The sequence below is a fragment of the Mesoplodon mirus genome, assembly GCF_964341445.2.
Source record: "Mesoplodon mirus genome assembly, chromosome: 3".
In the NCBI taxonomy this organism is placed as follows: Eukaryota; Metazoa; Chordata; class Mammalia; order Artiodactyla; family Ziphiidae; genus Mesoplodon; species Mesoplodon mirus.
In genome coordinates, this window is record NC_138978.1 from 159,241,034 (window position 1) to 159,262,119 (window position 21,086).

Here is a 21,086-nt window from a genome sequence, read left to right on the forward strand (position 1 = left end):
GGATACTCTCCAAGAATTGGATCTTTCCCTAATATAGATAATGAAAAGGTAAAAAGATCTATGTAGAGGGTGGCCTTTGAAGCAGTGTAGCACAGGACACTGCCAGGCCCTCTGGGTGGGAGCCAATGCACTTTGCCCTTCAGGGAAAGAAAGCAAAGTAACCTTGACACTGGCTCTGAGCTAGACCCTCCACCTTGTTCTCCTAGTCACAGAATGATTTTCTGCTGTTTCTGGGAAGGCTGCCAGTTACAGTCTGCCTCTAAGACCCCTGGCTAGATGGTTTTCCTGATGAGAAAGAACAAAGGGAGGTGCAGAGATTTTTTTTTTCCTTTTTTTGCCTGTAAAAGCATGTAAAGGATGGAAACATTATCTAGACGTGTCAAGGTAATCTTGCAATGCTTTCTTGTACATTTTCCATTGTACATTTTGGTACTGGTGGTGAGTAGAGGTTAGAACGCTGGGAGGGAAAGTAAAAGAGGAATTAAGGGAGACCCAGGGAAATAAATGTAAACAAAGCCAGAGTAGGGACTAAGCACCAGAAGGCAATATATGGCAGAAAAGCCAGTGAGGGGCTATGGGCAGTTAAAGAAGAGAAAAACCTCCAAGGCAAGAAGGAGGAAGAAAAAGATTGGGATAGGAAGGACACACAGTATAAAGAGTAAATATGGGTGGGAAAGGGTCAAGAGTAGGAGGAGATGAGCTCAAAACCAATAACTCAAAATCAAGTGTTTACACACCTGTCTTTCATTCCCAAACTACATGTGCAGACCCTGGCAACTGAATGTAAATTTACAGAAATTGAAGAGAATTGTTGTGCAGAGACTTAATCCTATATTACCAAACCTTACTCAGTATGTCAGTGACTGCACTCCATTAGAAAAGGAACAAAACTAAGAGGTCTCCTAAATGCCTATTTTTCATGAACAGTATAGCCAATGTGGTTACACACATTCTCTGGAGTCAGACTGACTCTCTGGTTAGTCAGACAAACCCAACCTCTTTATGCCTCTGCTTCCTCATCTGTAAAATGGATACAGTAATAGAGCCCTCCTCACAGAATTCCTGTGAGGCCTAAAAGAGATAATATATCTGAAGTATTTAGAATAGTCCCTAAGACATAGTGAGTGCTCAAAAACATTAGCTATTTTCATTATTTTAAAAAAGAAGAATTACAATCTATAAGATTAAGGACTAAAGGCAAAAGGAACTACACATAAACACTGGACTCTGGTTGAGAAAGTTGTTTCCCTCAGGGGTACGAGTTAACGATTCTGATACTGCCATACATATATACTGAAACTGAACAACTAAGTAAATGGAAGGCAGAGGGTAGAAGCTGGTTTTCTCACTGTTGGAGAGGATACTCACAAATAAGCAACGGGAGGAAGCCAGAATGGTCCATGTGGTAAGGATTAGAGTTGAAGGCATCAGTAAGAATTCATATTTAATATAATATATAGATGGTTATACATAGACATATTTATAGGTATATGCATTTACACATATATTTCCTAGCCATGTCAGCTGAGAGGGCCAGAAGAAATGACACCCCAGTAGGGATGAGCACACCTAGCACCCAGATCTTGGTTTCTAATATCATTCTCCAATAAAAAGAACCAGGTCGGGCTTCCCTGGTGGCGCAGTAGTTGAGAATCTGCCTGCCAATGCAGGCGACACGGGTTTGAGCCCTGGTCTGGGAGGATCTCACATGCTGCGGAGCGGCTGGGCCCATGAGCCACAACTACTGAGCCTGCGCGTCTGGAGCCTGTGCTCCACAACAAGAGAGGCCGCGATAGTGAGAGGCCCGCACACCGTGATGAAGAGTGGCCCCCACTTGCCGCAACTAAAGAAAGTCCTCGCATAGAAACGAAGACCAACAAGCCAAAAATAAATCTAAAAAAAAAAAAAAACTTTAAGGTCTCCTGAAAATCTAAAAAAAAAAAAAAAACAGAAGAAGAAATGGCTGATTCTAAGACTGGGATGGGAAATATACAAGATGAATCTAGAACGTCTTGTAGTGCCATAAAGTAAGGAAGGGCTCAAATACAGTAATAGGGATGTGTGAAAGTGACACAGGAGTCAACCAGAAGAGTTCCCAATGGCCAAAGCTGGAATAATCTGAGCAATAAAATACATAAAGTAGCACTGCATTATATCCCACAGTATTAATAAATTTCCGGGCTTCCCTGGTGGCGCAGTGGTTGAGAGTCCGCCTGCCAATGCAGGGGACATGGGTTCGTGCCCCGGTCTGGGAAGATCCCACATGCTGCGGAGCGGCTAGGCCCGTGAGCCATGGCCGCTGAGCCTGCGCATCCAGAGCCTGTGCTCCACAATGGGAGAGGCCACGGCAGTGAGAGGCCCGCGTACACACAAAAAAATAATAATAAATAATAAATAAATAAATTTCCATGAGTCCATACTGATATAAATAAAAGACTGAATAAATTAATAAATGGGCGAGACAAATCTCCCATGCAGAAGTTTTCCAAATAAATTAGGTAGATACTTTACCCTAAAAGAAGGGAAGCAAAACAAAGGGGTTGTGCCTAGTGACTTCCTTCCAAACAATATAGTATGGAAAGGAAGGGGGAAAAGAGACATATGCCGTGAAGAAACCTGAAAAATAACAACTTCATCCAGGTGATCAAGGCCAACATCAACAGGCGTAAATCATGGTGAAAGTATGTGATGAGAATGGTATTTTATCTCTGTGATATTTCTCTCAAACCTCATAAATTCAGTCTAATTATGAGGAAAAATATCAGTCTAATTACAAGAAAAATTCTAATAAAGGGGTGTCCTAAAATATATCTGATCAGTACTCCTCAACACTGTCAAGGTCATCAAAAACAAGAAAAGTCAAAAACTGTCACAGCCAATAGGAACCTAGAGAGATATCCCAACTAAATGTAATGCAGTATCCTGGATGGGATCCTGGAACAGAACAGGGCCATTACGTAAAAAAAAAAAAAAAAAAAAAGGAACTCTGACTAAACTATGAACTTTAGTTGACAATGCATTGATTCATTAATTGTAACAAATGTGTATATTCATGTTAGAAGTTAATAATAGGGGAAACTGTGAGGAAGGTATATGGGAATTCTGTATTATTGGCTCAATTTTTATATAAATGTAAAACTGTTGTTTAAAATGTCCTAAGGGGGAAAAAAAGATGAACAAGGGGGTCCAACCTAAGTACTTAAGAGAAATAGTCTCATTTTTATCACAGGGGAAGAAGTAGAGACCACACAGTGTTGAGCTTAAAGCCTGGGTTAAATCCCACTCTCTCATTTATTCACTGTATGACCTTGGACATGTTCCTTAACCTCTCTATGTCTCAGACTCCCCATCTGTAAAACAGGAATAATAACACATAGAGTTATTATGAGGGTATTAAAAGGATACTCAGTACTTAACACAGGGACAATTCCTATGAAGCAGCCAATGAACTCTAGCCATTATTATTAGAAAGAGACACCACCGCTCACCAAAGTTATTTTTCAGGGACCTCAGTAACTCATTATTCTCTAATTCCTCACAGTCCAAGAAGGGAGTTTTTATGTTATAAATAGGCCTTTAATGAAAAAATTGCTGAGGCGTTCTACAGTTTTCACCATTAGAATGGAGTTTCCGTTGGGGATGACAGATGCTACAAGGCACCAAGAACAGGAAGCAGGCGCTCAGATTGATGGGCCTGACCAATCTGGTCTTCCTTCTTCTTTCCTCACATCCTCCAACCCATCTCCTTCCCCAGGAAACAAGCCTAACTTCCACATTTCTAACAGCTGTTTGGGGACCTTCCTCGGGTTGTTCATTTCATAAAAAAAGCCAGGCAAGACAACACAGGCTAAAGGAAATAATCCCAAACTGTACAATCTCAGAATGCTAACAAGCTAAAGCACTAGTCACAACGGTGATACTATACCCTAGTTCCTCATGTACTTCTCTCTGCAGCCCTTTTACGGTAATATAGACAAATATGGCGGCAGGGGTGAGGGGGCAGGGGGAATTTATGAGCACCAGAGATCCCAACGCTATTTTTGAAATAACAGGCCTGAGAGCAAAACGGTGAGAAATCCAAGTCCTGGAGTCAACTGGACCCAAGATCAAATATCAGACCTGTCACTGACCAGCTGCTTGATCTTAGTCAAAGCATGTAACTTTTCTGGAGCCTCAGCTTACACACCTATAAAATCAGGACAATATCTCACAGCATGTCTGTGATAGTAAAAGAAGGTACAAAATGCCTACAGAAAGCCTTGCACTAAGGTAAGTACACCCCAAACTGTAGCCAGTGGTGGTGGTCGGAGAGGTGACAGTGGTATCATCATTTCCATCATCTCTGACACTGCAGGGTGATCAAGTGACAGAGTCTGGTTGTGATGTCTCTTTACCTTTCTCTAACGTGTAGAGGACCTTAGGAGATTCTCAGGCGGCCATTTATTCTTCTCTCTGAATCAATGATTATCGATGTTGTTTCATTCCTCCATTATTAGAAAAGTAATTTCTGCTTGAGAGCCTGCACTCTTCCCTTAAATGCATAATTTTGATTCAAGATTTCAATGACTTTTTTAAAACTATACTTTCTGTTTTTCTTTGTCCAGTATGGATGTTTTAAAGACAATACCTGGCTCTTTTATGTGGTTTATTGCATCTCCATTTCTACTTTTGTTTTACTTTTTAAAAATATTCCTTTCACGTTATAGCCTTTAATTCTTCTAAATTTGGAGTTTTAAATCTTATTTTTGCTCTGTTCTTTACTCCTCTTTCTTTGCCCCATTTTTGTTACAATCACTCAGATTGATTTCAATTGCCTTCTTAGGTTATTTGAATTGGATGGAATGAATATTGATTGCGAACTCACTGGGAAGATTTGTTAATACCTTCCACTGTAAAGTTTCCCAGATATTAAAGAATTACAGCCAGCTTCCTTTAACTCATCTCCCTTTTCTTTCAAATGTTTCCAATATCTTGAATACTAATATTTATAGGACTCTTTACCACTGACTAAAACCGGGTGTCACTATTTACAACTTCTGGGAAAAGATTACAAGAATGACTTTTATATCATCTGAATGTTTGGAGATGAAAGCAGAATGATTTCAGTGGTTTAAACCACTGTTATGGTAAAGAGTTTGAGAAAACAAAACATGGCATTCCAGAAGGGAAGTGATGAGAGTCAATTAAAGAAAAGAAAACAGAAACTATTTCAACATTACAATAGTAATTTTTTTAAAGGAATAAAAAAGCGTAATTCCTGAACAGTTTTAAACTTTTTTTTTTTTTTTTCTGGTCCACGGGCCTCTCACTGTTGTGGCCTCTCCCGTTGCACAGCACAGACTCCGGACGCGCAGGCTCAGCGGCCATGGCTCACGGGCCCAGCCGCTCTGCGGCAAGTGGGATCTTCCCGGACCGGGGCACAAACCTGTGTCCCCTGCATCGGCAGGCGGACTCTCAACCACTGCACCACCAGGGAATCCCTTAAACATCTTTAAATAAAGTTCTGTGTGTGTGTGTGTGTGTATATATGTGTGTATATATATATATATATATATATATATATATTTTATATATATATATATATATGATATTCTAATCTCAAATACATTTCAGAGAGTGAAGATTCACGGTGTCAAGGCTCTGTATGGTTAATATCCCTTCTTCATGTTCTCTTCACTTCTGAATTCAATGATTGTAATAAATCTGCACTAAGGAAAGTTTCCTTTTCCCACCTGGTTCAGATTGTATTATTCTAAATAGATAGCATTTTCTCGTGTAAAAGTGTCGGCAGGAAGGAGGAAAGGGGTGCAGGTAGCATGAACGTTGGCAGAGATGTTTTCTTCTGTCATAGGAAGTGAGTTCCCTGATTTCCCAACAGTGACAAGTTTAGGGATTGTAGAAACAAACATGGTATGACTTATTATTTACATCAGTCTAGTGCTAACATCAGAAATCACTGTGTGGCAAAGATTCCAACATCTAAAATCCTTGCAAGTTGAATTCCCTGCAACTGAAGGAATTCTTACTTTAGCCAGATAACTTTAAAGGTCCTGATACCACACAAAGCCTGAACCAGGCATACTCGGGACTGGAATTACAAGTGAGAGTCACAGCACAATCAGATACTTTTTGAAATTCATGAAGAACACTAGCCAGTTGTGGTCCAAGACACCAGAAACCAATCTTTCATCTTGACTGTTTCATCTGTTATTTCCACATTTTTGCCTTCTTTTAAGTTCTTTTATCCTTTGAAAGGTTGATTAGATCCATATTCAGAAATACAGGAAAGACTGTTACCTTGGGACTTGGGAGCCTGTATCAAATGTAAGCCTTGTTCTTTGCTTTACAACAAAAACTGAAAAACCAAACAATAGTTGAACATTTCCCTTTTCATAGTTAAACCCAGTAGTGATTCCCCACCTCCACCCCCCATATCCCTGGGCTGCAAAACTGAAGGCATCTGTCCTAAAACAGGATGTTTACTTCTTAGAATGTCACTGAATTCCTTCCGCCTGTTCCCCACCTGAAATCACAAGAACACAGATTTGCAGCAAAGAAAAACAATGGGCATTTTGCTGCTCCTTGCCTGACCCCACAATACCATGCTTTAGCCCATCTTTATTTATGATCCTAGCCAGCAGTTCTGATGTCACGATTAATAATAAGCAAATCAAAGAAGCTGTGTATTTTTTCTTTCCTATTTTATCAAAACTGGTTACTCAGTCTTTCCAACAGACACAAGCAGTAAAGGGCACCTCTCAAACAATCAATACAATATTTGGACCATATCTCTGCTTCTGATATTCATTTTCATTTTTAAGAAGATGAGAAGAGGGCTTCCGTGGTGGTGCAGTGGTGGCGAGTCCGCCTGCCGATGCAGGGGACACGGGTTCGTGCCCCAGTCCGGGAAGATCCCACATGCCGCGGAGTGGCTGGGCCCGTGAGCCATGGCCGCTGAGCCTGTGCGTCCGGAGCCTGTGCTCCGCAACGGGAGAGGCCACAGCAGTGAGAGGCCCGCGTACCGCAAAAAAAAAAAGAAGATGAAAAGAAAGCTAAATAAATTTTATCCTAGGCCTCCTTAAACTTGAAAGGATCTCAGAGCACTCATTTTTCAGGAAAAGAGACTGAAACCGAGAGAGGTGAAGTGACAGTGATGGAGGAGGAGCTTGAGTCCGAGTTCTCCAGTCTCATTTCCCAGGGCCTGTCACCTTCCATGAGGCTGGCTCCACGGCCACCTCAGCACTGGATTCACCTAATTATAAAAAGGGGCATAAATAAATACATTTCCAAATAAGTATGGTATTATTTTTACATATATTTAGATGTTCATAAATAAAGACAGTTTTCACTTGAGCACTGCAGCAGCCTCATCGCCGTCCAGCAGGGTTTCTTACCTAGGCGCTACTGATTCTTTGTTGCAGGGGGGAAAGGGGCCGGTCTTGCACATGGCAGAATGTTTTGCAGCAATCCTGGCCTCTGCCCACTAGATGCCAGAGCATCTCCCCACCAAGTTGAAACAACCAAAAATTCTCCAGATCTTGCCAAATGTCCTCTGGGGGCAAAACTCCCCCACTGAGAACTGGCATATAGCCATATCTCCTACACATCTATCAGCCATCAGGAAGCCTTCAGTCACTGCTACAAGTCAGCTGCTGCAGCTCTGAGATGATCGAGGAACTTTCCATGTGTTACACGTGGAATGGACAAGGTGCTTCCCTGATTTCCTCCAAAAATAGACAAAGCAGTGACCCTATCAAGTCACAGAAATGATCAGAAGGGTAACTTGTGAAAAAGAGAACAAAAAGAGAATGCTGAAGTGAGATGAAAAATAATAAAAAGGAGAAGTGGGGGGAAAAAACCCCAAAAAGACAGAAGAAAGGGAAATAGAAAGAAGAAAGAGGTCAGCAGAGAGAAGGGATTTTAGCATTCCAGTATCTGTAGGACAGAGTGACCCATTATACGATAAAGTGGCATATTTTCATCAGGCATAATTTCTTAAAAAGGCAACTCAGTCTGAGGAAAAGGGTCAAGAACTTTCTACCAATTCACTGTGTGGCTTTAGGAAAGGACCATTGTCCTCAGATGATGGACCCCTCAGGGGAGTTCTATGTGAAGCTCTTTGTTAAGGCCTCATATGCTTAAAACTGTAAAGCCCTTTAAAACAGCTTATCCTGGAGTCTCACCCACGTTACTGTTCCTGGTGTACAATTAATTTGAATGAAGTTTTATAACAGGCTTTAAAAGAATGAGCATGACTATTCATGTCCAGAGTACAAATCAATTTGCTTTAACTGCTACTTCCCAGAAAACTATTTAATCTCAAAACACCCCCTGGGAAACAGAAAAGCTCTGGATATTTTTCATATTGTTACTCTCCTCAGAGTGTTCAGGTGGCTAGTTGAATGGCAGCTCTAGATGTGATGCAATTCCAAAATATGTAGATAACAACACGCTTATTTCTGAATCTGGTCACAGATCGAGGTTACATTTGACAAGCTGGCCACTCAATTCGTAGAGTATCTCTTCTTTAACATATGTTTTAAAATTCATTATAAAAAAGGTTCTTTTTTAAAAAAAATATTATTTCCGTAAGTTTTCATGGATAAACAAAACTAACAACAACAAAACCCCTCTAATCCTACGATTCTCAAACTTTAAAATGCATAGGAATCACTTGAGGATCTTGTTAAAATGCAGATTCTAATCTAGGTCTGGGGCAGGGCCTGAGACTCTGCATTCTTAGCAAGTTCCCAGGCGATGCTGATGTGGCATTTATGGGCTAGGCAGCGGCATCTGGATTGGGCACAACAAAGAGATAATAAAGAACCACAAGAAAAAAAAAGAAGGTTGTAAGTCTAATCCATTCCATCAAATTACCTATCTGATTATACGGCTTCCCTCCTGCAAAAAGTCTTTAGGGCTGACTGCCCACTGCTTACCAGGGAAAGTCCAAACCCTCTTGAATTTGTGAGAAATTCAAACCTTTCATGATAACTTCAGCGCCACTAACTGCCCTCACCCAACATGTACACAGTGAAGCAGCTGCTCCAATTCTGTGCTGTTCCCCCAAATATCATATACTCTGCACTTCCCTGATTTGATTCCACTGTCCCCTTCCTAAATGGCTCTACCATCCAAATCTTCACGCTCCTTCAAAGCCTGCTTCAGATGTCACCTCTTCCAAGGAGCCTCCCTAAAGCCCTCTAGGAATAAGGTATCTCTTCCACTCACCACACTTTGCACTTGGCATTCAAATATCTACACTGGTGTGTTTAGTTTTCTGGAAGGTTATGGCCCATCCAATAAAATTATGAAACTACTTGACACCTAACTCAGGAGTTAAAAAGATACCCAGTTTTCTCATCTTTATATCCCTGGCTCCTGGAGAAAGAAGTCCATCAGCCAATTGCCTGAACAGTTAAAAATTCCATAGGATTACCTCCCTGAACTTTTGATCTCCAAATGAAACCGTGAGTGGTTTCAAGCACCCTAGTATGTAACCTATCTACTCAAGAACCTCACTCCTTCAGCAGCCTGTACCCCTACATCGTGGATTTCGTCTTCACGGACTGCTGGATCAAATTCATCAACATAAACTACCTCCCATTTAAAAAAAAAAAGCACAATGAAAAGACCATCCCTTGCCCTCATCCTCCGCCCCATTTCTCTGTTCCCCTTTACAACATAACTCTTCCAAAGAGTCGTTAAACTTGTCGTCCCCACTTCCTCCCCTTCTAACCTCTCTTAACCCACATCTCCATCCACCAAAACTGCGCTTGCCACGGGTGCCGAAGACGGAAGTGTGGCAAAATTAGGGGTCACTCCCCAGACCCCTCTCGCTTGATGTCTGGACAGCATCAGACACAGTTGGTCACGCCCCTTCCAAAACCCCTTCTCTGCTTGTCTTCTGGAACACAGCTTCTTTCTTCTCCTTCCCCCTACCTGCTCTGTTCCAGTCTCCTCTGCTGGACCGTCTGCTTTCCTAATTCTCAGTACTGGAGGGAACCAAGGCTCAGTCTTTGGACCTTTTCCTTCTAGATCTACCCTTCGTCCACAGGAGGTCACATCCATTCCCATAGCTTTAAACACCATGTATAAACTAAGGATGCCCAAATGTATACTTCCAGTCTAGACTTCTCCCTGGAATCTGCACTCACCCAATTACCTCAAAATTAATACGTCTAAGATGAAATTATTGACACATGCTCCCCACCAAACTTTCTTCTCGCATAAAGCCAGGGCTCCATTCTATCACTTGCTCACACACAACCCTTGGAGGCACCCTTGCCTCTTCTTTCTCTCATATGCCGCACCCACTGCATCAGTACATCCTGTCAGCAACAGCTTCAGGACTTCTGCAGAAGCTGTCACTGCTACAAGCTACTACTTCTTGTCACCACTCCTGTAATGATGATGACGACAACTACTATTACTACTCATGTCCATGCTGTCAGCACCCCTTGCCTGGACCCACGTAAGGGCCCTAACCGGGCTCCCTGCCGCCACTCTTGCTCCTGTCCCCAGTGTCATGGTCTATTTTCCACACAGAGCCAGAGTAGGCCTTTTAAATATAAACCAGGCCATAGCACTATTCTCCTAAAGCCCTGTTAAGTGTTTCTTATCTTTCTCAGAATAAAATTCAGCATCCTTCCCAAAGCCTTCATGTGATGAGGGGCCCTTAGAGATCTCATGCCCCAGTACTTGCCACTTCACTCACTTGGCTACAGCCTCATTCACCCCTCTACTGTTTCTCAAACACTGTTCCTGCCGCAGAGCTTTTTCCATATTCTCCCTGCCTGGACATTCACAAGGCCTCACCTGCACCACATTCAGGTTTCTGCTCCAATGTCTCCAGATCAGATCAGAAAGCCCATTTCCGACACCCTATGTGAATCAAAGTCTCCATCAGGATCTAGCCCCACTGCCCTACTTCATTCTTTTTTGCCTGGATTCTTTGTCTCTCTCTCTCTACTAAAATATGAACTTCATAAGAGCTTGGACTTACTTATTTAGTTCATAGCTGTACCCCTTAGCACAGGGCCTGGCCAAGAGTGGGTGATCAATACATGTTTACTGAATGAATAAATGAAGAGCATTAGATGGTCAAAAAATACTTCTATGACTTTATATGTATTATGGAAAAAAACCATGGCAACGTTCCAAAGGAAATTAAAAACTCTACTAAATTACATTCTTTTAAGATAATAAGTCTTGACTGAGAGCTTGTAATGCAGAGAGGAGGCAAACTCACTTCCTGATCACCGTCTTGGACTCTGAGGAACTCTGGCCTCCAACGTCTTCACAGCTTGGGCTTGTCAGGTTTCCATACCTTTATAGATAAAAACAAACAAACAAACAGACAAACAGAAAATGCAGTCAGTAGTGTTGGAGAGCAACTCTTTTCCATTTCAAGCACAAGACAACGGTTATACTTTTCAGGAGTATTTAAGGAAAGTAATATCTGTGAAATAACATCAAAAATGATACTATATTAGGGCTTCCCTGGTGGCACAGTGGTTGAGAATCTGCCTGCTAATGCAGGGGACATGGGTTCGAGCCCTGGTCTGGGAAGATCCCACGTGCCGCGGAGCGGCTGGGCCCGTGAGCCATAACTACTGAGCCTGCGCATCCGGAGCCTGTGCTCCGCAACAAGAGAGGCCGCGATAGTGAGAGGCCCGCGCACCGTGATGAAGAGTGGCCCCCGCTTGCCACAACTAGAGAAAGCCCTCGCACAGAAACGAAGACCCAACACAGCAAAAATAAATTAATTAATTAATAAAAGAACACCAAAGAAGTTTAAACATAAATACTCTTAAAAAAATGATACTATATTATTGATATTTATTTAATGGGTAAACATATATATGTGTGTGTATATATATATGTGTGTGTGTGTATGTATAAATATACAGTCTCCAAGGAAAGTGATTTAGCAATGAATCACACTACTTAAAACTTTCTCTTAATATTTAACATTTCTTTGGATTTTTTTCGATGAAATTACTCTTTTCCTCTTAGCAGGAGAATCAGGCGTTATGTGATGCACAGATGGGAGATTCCTCATGAACTCTGAGCATCAACCCCTCTGTGTAGCTACTGAAGGAAGATGTGGCTTTGCTTGCACAACCTTCACGCCTGTGCCACACATGGGCACAAGATGAGGACTCCATGCTCTGCTTATGAGTCTGGTCTCCTTGAGGATAGGTCCTATTGGAGGAGGGTGATGGAAATAATTCCGAACCCTCAAGTAAAGGCTGAGATAGAGACAAGGACTGAAGAACAGAATCCTCGTGTCTCAGCAACCAAGAGAGCAAGCAGTGTGTACACCGAGGCCAGGCTGATCTAGGCTTCCCCAGCCACTGGGGAAGGGCGTCAAAGGGGAACAATGGTTTAGAAAGCAATAGGTGCATAAATTTTAAAATTTGTCTCATTACAAACTCAAAACTTATTAAAACATTGATCAGTCCCCGGTTACACTGTTAGATGTCCTTCCAACTCCATAGGTAAGCAAGTGTATTTCATACAAATATATCATGTTTTATTTGGTTCAGAATGTTCATTGAGTAAATTCACTTTAGATTCCTAAGGAGGAGACTTTATATTAACTTATAATGCCTAGACTATTTCTGCAGTTTCTCTTCCCATCAGTGGCGAATTCAGAGATCCCTTGGAGTTTCACAAGCTGGTAATCTGTCCCAAAGTTTTGATAATAGAAATTCTATAACTGGTGGGGTTTACATTTTTAAAGAGAACACTTCTGTCTTCTACTAATAGGATTAAGGGCCCCAGTACCCTTATGGTTCCTTGTTCCTAGGATTTACAAGCCCTTTTAAAAATAAAAGCCCACCATCTGGTTTGACAGAATGCCAGTCCATCTGGTCTCCCCATCGCCCTATCCCGGCAGGTTCTAGTTTACGGCCGCAGGCATCAGCCCCCTCCCCCATCCACCTGCTCCTTCTCAAGCTCATCAGCCTTATGGACTCCTTGGCCTCCCAGAGATATTTTCCACTGGCCTCCGCCTTCCCTGTTCCTCTTCATTCTGTCCTGCACCTGCTATTTAGAGGCTTCCAGGGCTACCCTTTGCTTTCCCTGAGATAAGAACTCAGTCAGATTGAGATTTATGCAGCCCCATGTGAGCAAGGCAGGGCTGGGAAATGAGATTCCTAGTAAATAAATAGAGTGGGATTTCTTGGCTCTCTCTTTGGCCACCGTCATAGTGAACCCTGTCCTCATGTTCCCTCACAACAGACTCTGGTTTATTTAAGTAGGAAAGATGCGGTAAGTAGAGTGAAGAGGGAAGCCACTGTGCCTGCCACCCATCTGACTTGAGTGATCCATAAACTCCCGCCTGCCAGCCCTCAGTGACTAAATGTGGGACTTAATCTTCGTTTTTGTCACATTCCGTGTTCCTTCATTAATTCTCTTTCAGGTTATCCTGGAAATATTGCATCTTTTATCTTCCAACTGGAACCTCTGAGAGGTTGAAATAAAAGCGAAAAAACTTCACAAGGGAAAGATACACATTTTATTGCTCCTGATATTTTTCTTTCCAGAGATGTTCATACTAAAAATCCCCTGATCTTCCTATTCCTTGTCTTTACTTTTGCTTCTCACACTCTGCTGCTCTTTCTCTGCATTTTTCAGACTCAGAGCTGAGATGCTGGCTGAGATGACATGAACACCCATCACAGTTCTGCTCCCAGAATGTGATGCCACAGGTGCCATCAGACGGTGTCACAAAGGACTAAGTAACTTACCGTGGTGAGTGAGCAAAGTTCTCTCTCCTTAATGAACCCAGTACCATCTGCTCAGAAGACCACAGGGATACTTCTCCCGGCCAGCAGAGTATTATGAGTAGAGGCTCATAGTCAGGACCAGCATGATTGGTTGGTAATAACTTGGAGACCAATCGGAACCATCAATAACAAGGCATGTGTGTGGTGGCGCACACGGTCCAGGTACTCAGGCTCAAAGGCTGCAGCATCCCTAACGCTTCCTTCTCTGCCCGATCCACCAGGAAAATCTCTTGACTCTGCCTTTATGACATATCCTGAATCCCAGCACTTCTCATCACTCTGCCCTGGCTCACACTGCCACCATCTTTGGCTGGATCCATGCAACAGGCGCTTAACGCCTCTCCTGGCATGTCTGCCTCAAGCCACAGCAATGCTGTTCATGCCGCTGCTCTGCTCAAAATCCTCCCCTGGCTCCCACTCTTCTCCACTCTGAGGAAAGGCCAACATCTCACCCATCTCCTGAGGCCCTAAGTGACCTGCCCCTGATATCTCTGACCACGTCTCCTACACTCACTCACTTCCCCTCAGCCTCACTGGCTTCCTTGCTGCTTCCCCACACCACACACACACACACACACATACACACACACACACACACACACACACACACACTCGCCAGGCATCCTCCTGCCTCAGAATCTCTGCACACTCACTGCCACCACCTCCCACTCCCACACCGATGGTGCACTCCCTGGGCTCCTGCAGGCCTTTGCTCCAGTGTCACTTTATCAGTGAGGCCTTCCCTGACCATCCTATGTAAACCAAAACTAACACCACTGCTTTATTCTCCTCCACAGCCTTTAACACATTCTACTATACTGTGCAATTCATACAGCTATTGTCCATTAGAACATAAACCCCATGAGAAGAGGACTTCTGTCTCTTTTGCTCATTACTCTTTAGAGCTTAAAGCAAGGCCTGGCACCCAACAGGCGTGTTGATGGCTATTTATTGGGAGCAAATGAGTGGCCTAGTGGGGTTCCCTAAGCAGACGTGGAAATGAACTTCCCAATGACTAGGTTCATATTTGTCTCTATAAAGGCATTATCTGGCTTTTTGCTTATACAAGGGTCTTAACCTGTCTGTGCCTTCATTTCTAATGGTCTAGGAGCATAAAAAAGCTTTAGGATAGCTGTGATCATTACAAAAATCTAAAATTAAAATGCAAAAGGAACTTTTAAGATCTTAAAGCTGAGACCTTGAAGGTGTAAGCAGTATAAAAATACCAAAAAATGTATATACAGTTTTACAAAGGAGACCTTTAGAAGCAAGATAAAATTAAAAAGCCTATAACCCTCTGGAATTTAATGGACTGGGGAGGGGACGATTATTTGCCCCTGCACTTTTCTTATCATTAAGGAGAATTAAAGCCTTATAGAAAAGAAACTAGACCAGCACTGGCATCAAGAACTCTTTAACGTTCAAGTTAGGTTGTTTGAGAGTTAAGAGTTAGTTTTATGAGATTAAGAGTGTTTCTTTGATGTTTCCTGGACCCTCTCATAGCTTCCCATCAAAAACCAAAGTCAAGTTCAATTCATTTACTCCAGGGGAGTAAATACAGGGTGTGTATGTGTGTGTGTGTTTAATTAATGAGTAGCTACAGACAAACCTGTCAACAATGTCACCTCCAATTTCTGCAAAACCTCCCTAGAATTTAAGATCAAAGCTCGAACCTCTTAAGAAGGCTTATCAAACTGCCCTTCTTTAAATGGCAATTCAAAAAACTTAAAACACAAATTGTCAGAATGACTTCTGACATGGTTTTCTCTGTATCCCAAGGCAAAAGAAAGATTTACAAATGTCTCCTAAAGTACAGCCTTGCGCAATTTTTACTGCAGCCTAAAATTTACTAGAAAAAGAAAAAAAAACCTCAATATAATGTTTAACTGGTTGCTAATATTTAAACAGGAAACAGTTATTTCCAGGGGGGATGGATGTATTGTTTGGAGCCTATCCGGGCAGATAAAACGTTTAGTATGTGTTTGAAGGGAGGACCAGGGATACTTGTGGTTCAAAGAAATCTTAAGATAAAGTTATCCCCAGGGACAGTACTTCTGGTGGGGCGGGGGGCTTTCTAACCTTTACTCTCTACCAGAAAAGTCTCAGCAACATCAGACCAGGATGGGGATAATCCTGAAGAACTTTACAGGCTCCACTTGATTATGGCAAATGATCCCATGATAACAGCAGTTAATAATTATTGAGAGCTCACTATATACCAGGCACTGTGCTAAGCACTTTATATGGATTGTTTCATTTAATTCTCACAATAACCCTAGATGATGGTATTATTATTCTTCCTATTTAATGGATGAGAAAATGAGGCCCAGAGAGCTTAAGTAATTTGCCCTCAAAGACACAGCTAGTGGGCTTCCCTGATGGCTCAGTGGTTGAGAGTCCGCCTGCCGATGTAGGGGACACGGGTTCGTGCCCCGGTCCGGGAGGATCCCACGTGCCGTGGAGCGGCTGGGCCCGTGAGCCACGACTGCTGAGCCTGTGCTCCGCAACGGGAGAGGCCACAACAGTGAGAGGCCCGCGTACCGCAAAAAAAAAAAAAAAAAAAGACACAGCTAGTAAGTAAAGGAGGGATTTGAACCTTGACAGTCAGACTCTAGAGCCCAGTCTCTGAGTCAACACCCAATCACACAAACCATAGTTATTCTGTTTATTTATTTTATGTCTCCCTGCACCAAATGATAAGTTCTTTGAGGTTAGAAACCTTGGGCTTTTCACTTACTCGGTCATTCATTCTTTCACTCCTTTAGTCCTCATTCAATGAGTATTTATTAAAGCCTATTTTCAGGCACTATTCTGGGCACTGAGGATACAGCAGTGAACTAACCAAAGCCCCTGTTTTCATGGAGCACAATGCAGTGGGGAGAGATAAGCAATAAACTAGTAATTAGTTCATATACACTAGTCAGATGGTGAAAAGTGCAACGGAGAAGAAGAAAGTAGCCGAGGGCACTCAGACATGATTGGAGGGCCTGAGGTAGCTGCTTCACATGAGTGTCCAGGAAAGGCCTGACGTGAATGTGACAATGAACTAAAATCCTCCAGAAGGCGAGGGAATGGGCCACACACATCTCTAGGAGGAGAGCCTTCCAAGCGGAGGGGAGAGCCAGGGCAAAGGCCTTGGGGCAGTGGCAGGACGGTGCGCTTGAGAAACGTCAAGAAGACCGGTGAGGAAGGAGCGGAACAGATGAAGCGGAGACAGAGAAGGAGGTGAGCGTGCCGGTGGCACGGGCAGATCACGAGGGCCTGGCCGGCCATGCTCAGGGCTTTGCTTTCACCCTTGTACCTCGCTTTCCGCTATACGCCCTGAGCCTGGCGTAGAGCCTGCGCTTAGCGGACACTCACTAAACATGTGCCAAGTGAATTCACTAATGCCCTCTGCTATCACGAATAACTGAGGATGGGGAGGGGAGGGAAGGGAAGGAGCTACTTATTGGGGATGATGAAGAACAGAGAGGAGGAAGTCAAGGCAAGAGAGACCTCACATGAAGCTGCTGACTCAAGGACCTCTGGGAGCCTTCGCTTTTCTAATCAACCCCAGCCCGGGAACATCTGAAGCATTTTTTCTTTAACTGACCCACAAGAACACAGGTCAGGTATGAGGAAAATGTTCAGAAGCTGACCTTGACTCAGAAGAATGGCACAGTGAAATAGCCTGCAGATGTCGGGAACACCAAGTGAGGCCTTGATTAAGACTGCAGACCGTACACCACAGAGCAGCCAGGGGCTTGTTTTTAATCGCTCCGAATAATATCTTTCATGGCAGGCACCTCTCCACCCAAGTGTGACCTGACAACTGGGTCACGGCCACCAAGCCTACCTTGGAGAGGTCTTGCTACCACCATGGAGCCAGTTATTCAAGGAGAAGACAAAGGTCAGAGACAACAGGCAAAAACTCCTTGTTCTCTTGCAAGAAAGGAAGGGGTCAGTGATGCTGAACAGAGAACCAGGCAGTGTGCTTTCACTCACGAGGTCTGGTTCTCTAGGCAAAGGTCTCCCATGATCAGAAAAAAAGTCAGAAAACCCAGGAGCCTCAGTCCTCCCCTCCAGGCCTTTGCTGTGAAGGGCCCTCCACCTTCCTTGACCTTCAATTTGTCACTTTATCTCCATATTATTGATGATGGTAGCAGGAACATTAATGTCCCCTTAACTGTCGCCCTGATAGTTAAGGGAACATTAACAGCCAAAGTACCTAGTATTTCTGTTCCACCTGACGGTTTCAAAACACTATAAAATTTCCCTTGACAATACTATCTTCACCTCCAGCCCCAAACTACAACTGTCTGAAAGGGAGACCAAGAAAAGGACGAAGATTTTACAGTCACTATTCAGCCAGAGAAAGAAAATGAAAAGGTGTCTCTTGCTATAACTTGTTTCTCCTTCACATTTAAAGTTTTTTCTCAAGTCTGATGGCCTTCATGCCCTTGCTGTCAGGTTTCTTCTATTTTCTACTGCAGGTCCTTGTCACCCATCTCTCTTCTCTGGCCCGTTTACTGCCCCCAAGAGCTTGGTGGCTCATCGGTGCCTCCTTCTTCCACCTGTAATTGGTAACAATTCTAAACCATCAGCTGTGCATCTGTCTTGTTAGCATGCTACAGCCACTGCAGATACAACAAAGGTCGGAAGGTCAACGGAAGAAACAGGTTACAACCGGGGGCAGGGAGCAGGCAGCACCCTGACAACCACAGAATCTGTCTACAAGTTGGGATTTTCCTTAGGTTTAAGATGAATTAATACATTATTAACAAGTCAGTGCGAGCCTGTGGCTCAGTTTTCCCCAACCACAAAAAGGTGCTCTTGCAGAGCTCTTCAAGAATCTTCTCGGACTTCCCTTGTGGAGCAGTGGTTAAGAATCTGCCTGCCAAGGCAGGGGACACGGGTTTGATCCCTGGTCCGGGAAGATCCCACATGCCACGGAGCAACTAAGCCCGTGCACCACAACTACTGAGTCTGCGCTCTAGAGCCCGCAAGCCACAACTACTGAAGCCCGCGCACCTAGAGCCCGTGCTCCGCAACAGGAGCTACCGCATTAAGCCCACGCACTGCAACAAAGAGTAGCCCCTGTTCAACGCAACTACAGAAAGCCTGCATGCATCAACAAAGACCCAACGCAGCCAAAAAATTTTTTTAAAAAAAGAATCTTATGAAAAATGCTACATAAAATCAAATACAATGACAATGAATTTAGTATCATGGTATCCCATCAGTTTGGAGACTACTTTTCTCTCCTGTGCTCACAAAACTCAATATAACATCCATTTATCTAAATTGGTACTTGCTGGCAACTTCAGTAGAGACCAAAGGCAAAAGAATTATGTTTCCCAGGACTAGGAGCCTGAAGTCATTCTCCAGGGCTAAGTTCACTCCAAAAAAGGTTAAAAAAAGAAATGTCAAATAAGAGAAAAGTGATTAAAAAAAATAAATAAATAAAATTAACTCAAAGACAGCCAGTCCCCTTTTCAGTTTCAGAGATATACCTTTTTTAAAAAGAAAACCATTGCATTTACTTTAATGAAATTAATGAATTTACTTTTCAGAACCATACTCATAATATACTAGGAGCAGTGCCCTCCTCTGACTCCTAATGGCCACCTACACGGTCCTGTCACTCATGCTAGGGAACCTTTGCCTGGAGAGTCACAACCTAGGGTCCCTGGATGAACTTAGGGAAGTTTGGGAACCCCTAAGCCATAAGCCAAATTTGGTGATGTGGTTTTTTTTTTTTTTTGCTAGAGAGGGTCCATAGTTTTTAGCAGATTCTTAAACGGGTTTGTGATCAACCCCTCCCACCAACTGCTAGAAAAGAGTCAAAACCACAGCTTTAGATTATCAAAGGTGAATTGAAAACTTTCCAATAATCACTCAGAATGTATGTACCTTGCCTTTCAGGGTTTTTTTTTTGTCAGTTTTGCTTTGTAGTTTCCAAACATAAGCACATTTTTAAAAAACCTGCTGGGCAATTTGGTATTCTTTTCTAAAAAAGAAAGATAACTGCATGTGCTGCCTCCCTTTGCCAAGTGAAATTTTTTTTCAAAAAAGAGCTACTTGAGAGAAACATTTTTTTTCATTTCCAGAAAAGAAAGCTAGCCTGGTGAAGCTCTGAGACTCAGTCCTTGACAGCAACCTTTTAGTGTTTATTCTAGCAGAACCATCACTACCATCCAGATTCTGCTGTCCAGCCACATGCTCCCATGAAGAATCCCCACTGTGATGCTGGGTGAGAGTCGAGTCCTTTTGACAAAAATAAAGATTTACCAAAGACAAGCAACCCAGCAGTGAAGAGAACTTATTTCCATTTTCCCTCGTGTGATTACAGTTGGATATAATTCTATAACAGCACCAAATTAAACTTTTCTGGCTAACAAAGCAAACAAAGCAAAGCCACAGGTACAGGGAAGAAAGAGGAACAATGCTTGTAGGTAGTGGCTAAGCCCTGTCCTTTGTTTCAGCCCATGCTTCCAGAGCTGAGTGTGTGGGCCACGCTGAACAGGGCATGAGGGCCTGAACAGAACAAGGTGAAGGTGAGCGAACACTTGACCTTCAACTTCCTTAAGCCCACAAGCACTAGATTTTTAGAGTCAATCTCTCTGACAAGAATTCCTCGTTTCCTATCGAATTATGAACAACTTCCCTTGTTCCCTAATAAGACCAAAAGTTTTGTTGATGTTATATTCGTTTTCTATCACTGCTGCATCAAACTACCACAAACAAATTATACAAAATTACTATTTTATAGTTGTGTAGGTCAGAAGTCCAACACAAGTCTCATTGGGCTAAAATCAGCTGTTCCCCATCACTTGCATCACCGCCTGAGCTCTGCCTCTTGTGGGATCAGTGACGGCATTAGATTCTCACAGGAGCGCGAACCCTGCTGTGAACTGTGCATGCGAGGGATCTAGGTTGCGTGCTCCTTATGAGAATCTGATGCCTGATGATCTGAGGTGGACCTTCGGGTGTCACTGTCTCCCATCACCTCCAGATGGGACCATCTAGTTGCAGGAAAACAAGCTCAGGGCTCCCACTGATTCTGCATTATGGTGAGTTGTATAATTATTTCATTATATGTTACAATGTAATCATAATAGAAATAGAGTGCACAAGAAATGTAATGCATTTGAATCATCCTGAAGCCATCCCCTGCCCCATCCCCACCCCGGTCCGTGGAAAAATTGTCTTCCACGAAACTGGTCCCTGGTGCCAAAAAGGTTAGGGACCGCTGCTATAGGAGATAATCCACTTAATTGCCTTTTCTAGCTTCTAGAGGCTGCCTGAATC

General features: G+C 43.1%; 1 protein-coding gene across 2 annotated transcripts in view; it reads right to left on the bottom strand.

Moving 5' to 3' along the window:
• RGL1 (ral guanine nucleotide dissociation stimulator like 1) overlaps positions 1 to 21,086 on the bottom strand; it is a 127,010-nt gene that overhangs the window by 52,387 nt on the left and 53,537 nt on the right. For both annotated transcript variants that reach the window (XM_082612056.1, XM_082612055.1), the window contains exon 4: positions 11,252 to 11,329. In XM_082612056.1, coding sequence (XP_082468182.1) covers positions 11,252 to 11,329 — 78 coding nt within the window. The remainder of the gene's footprint in view (positions 1 to 11,251; positions 11,330 to 21,086) is intronic.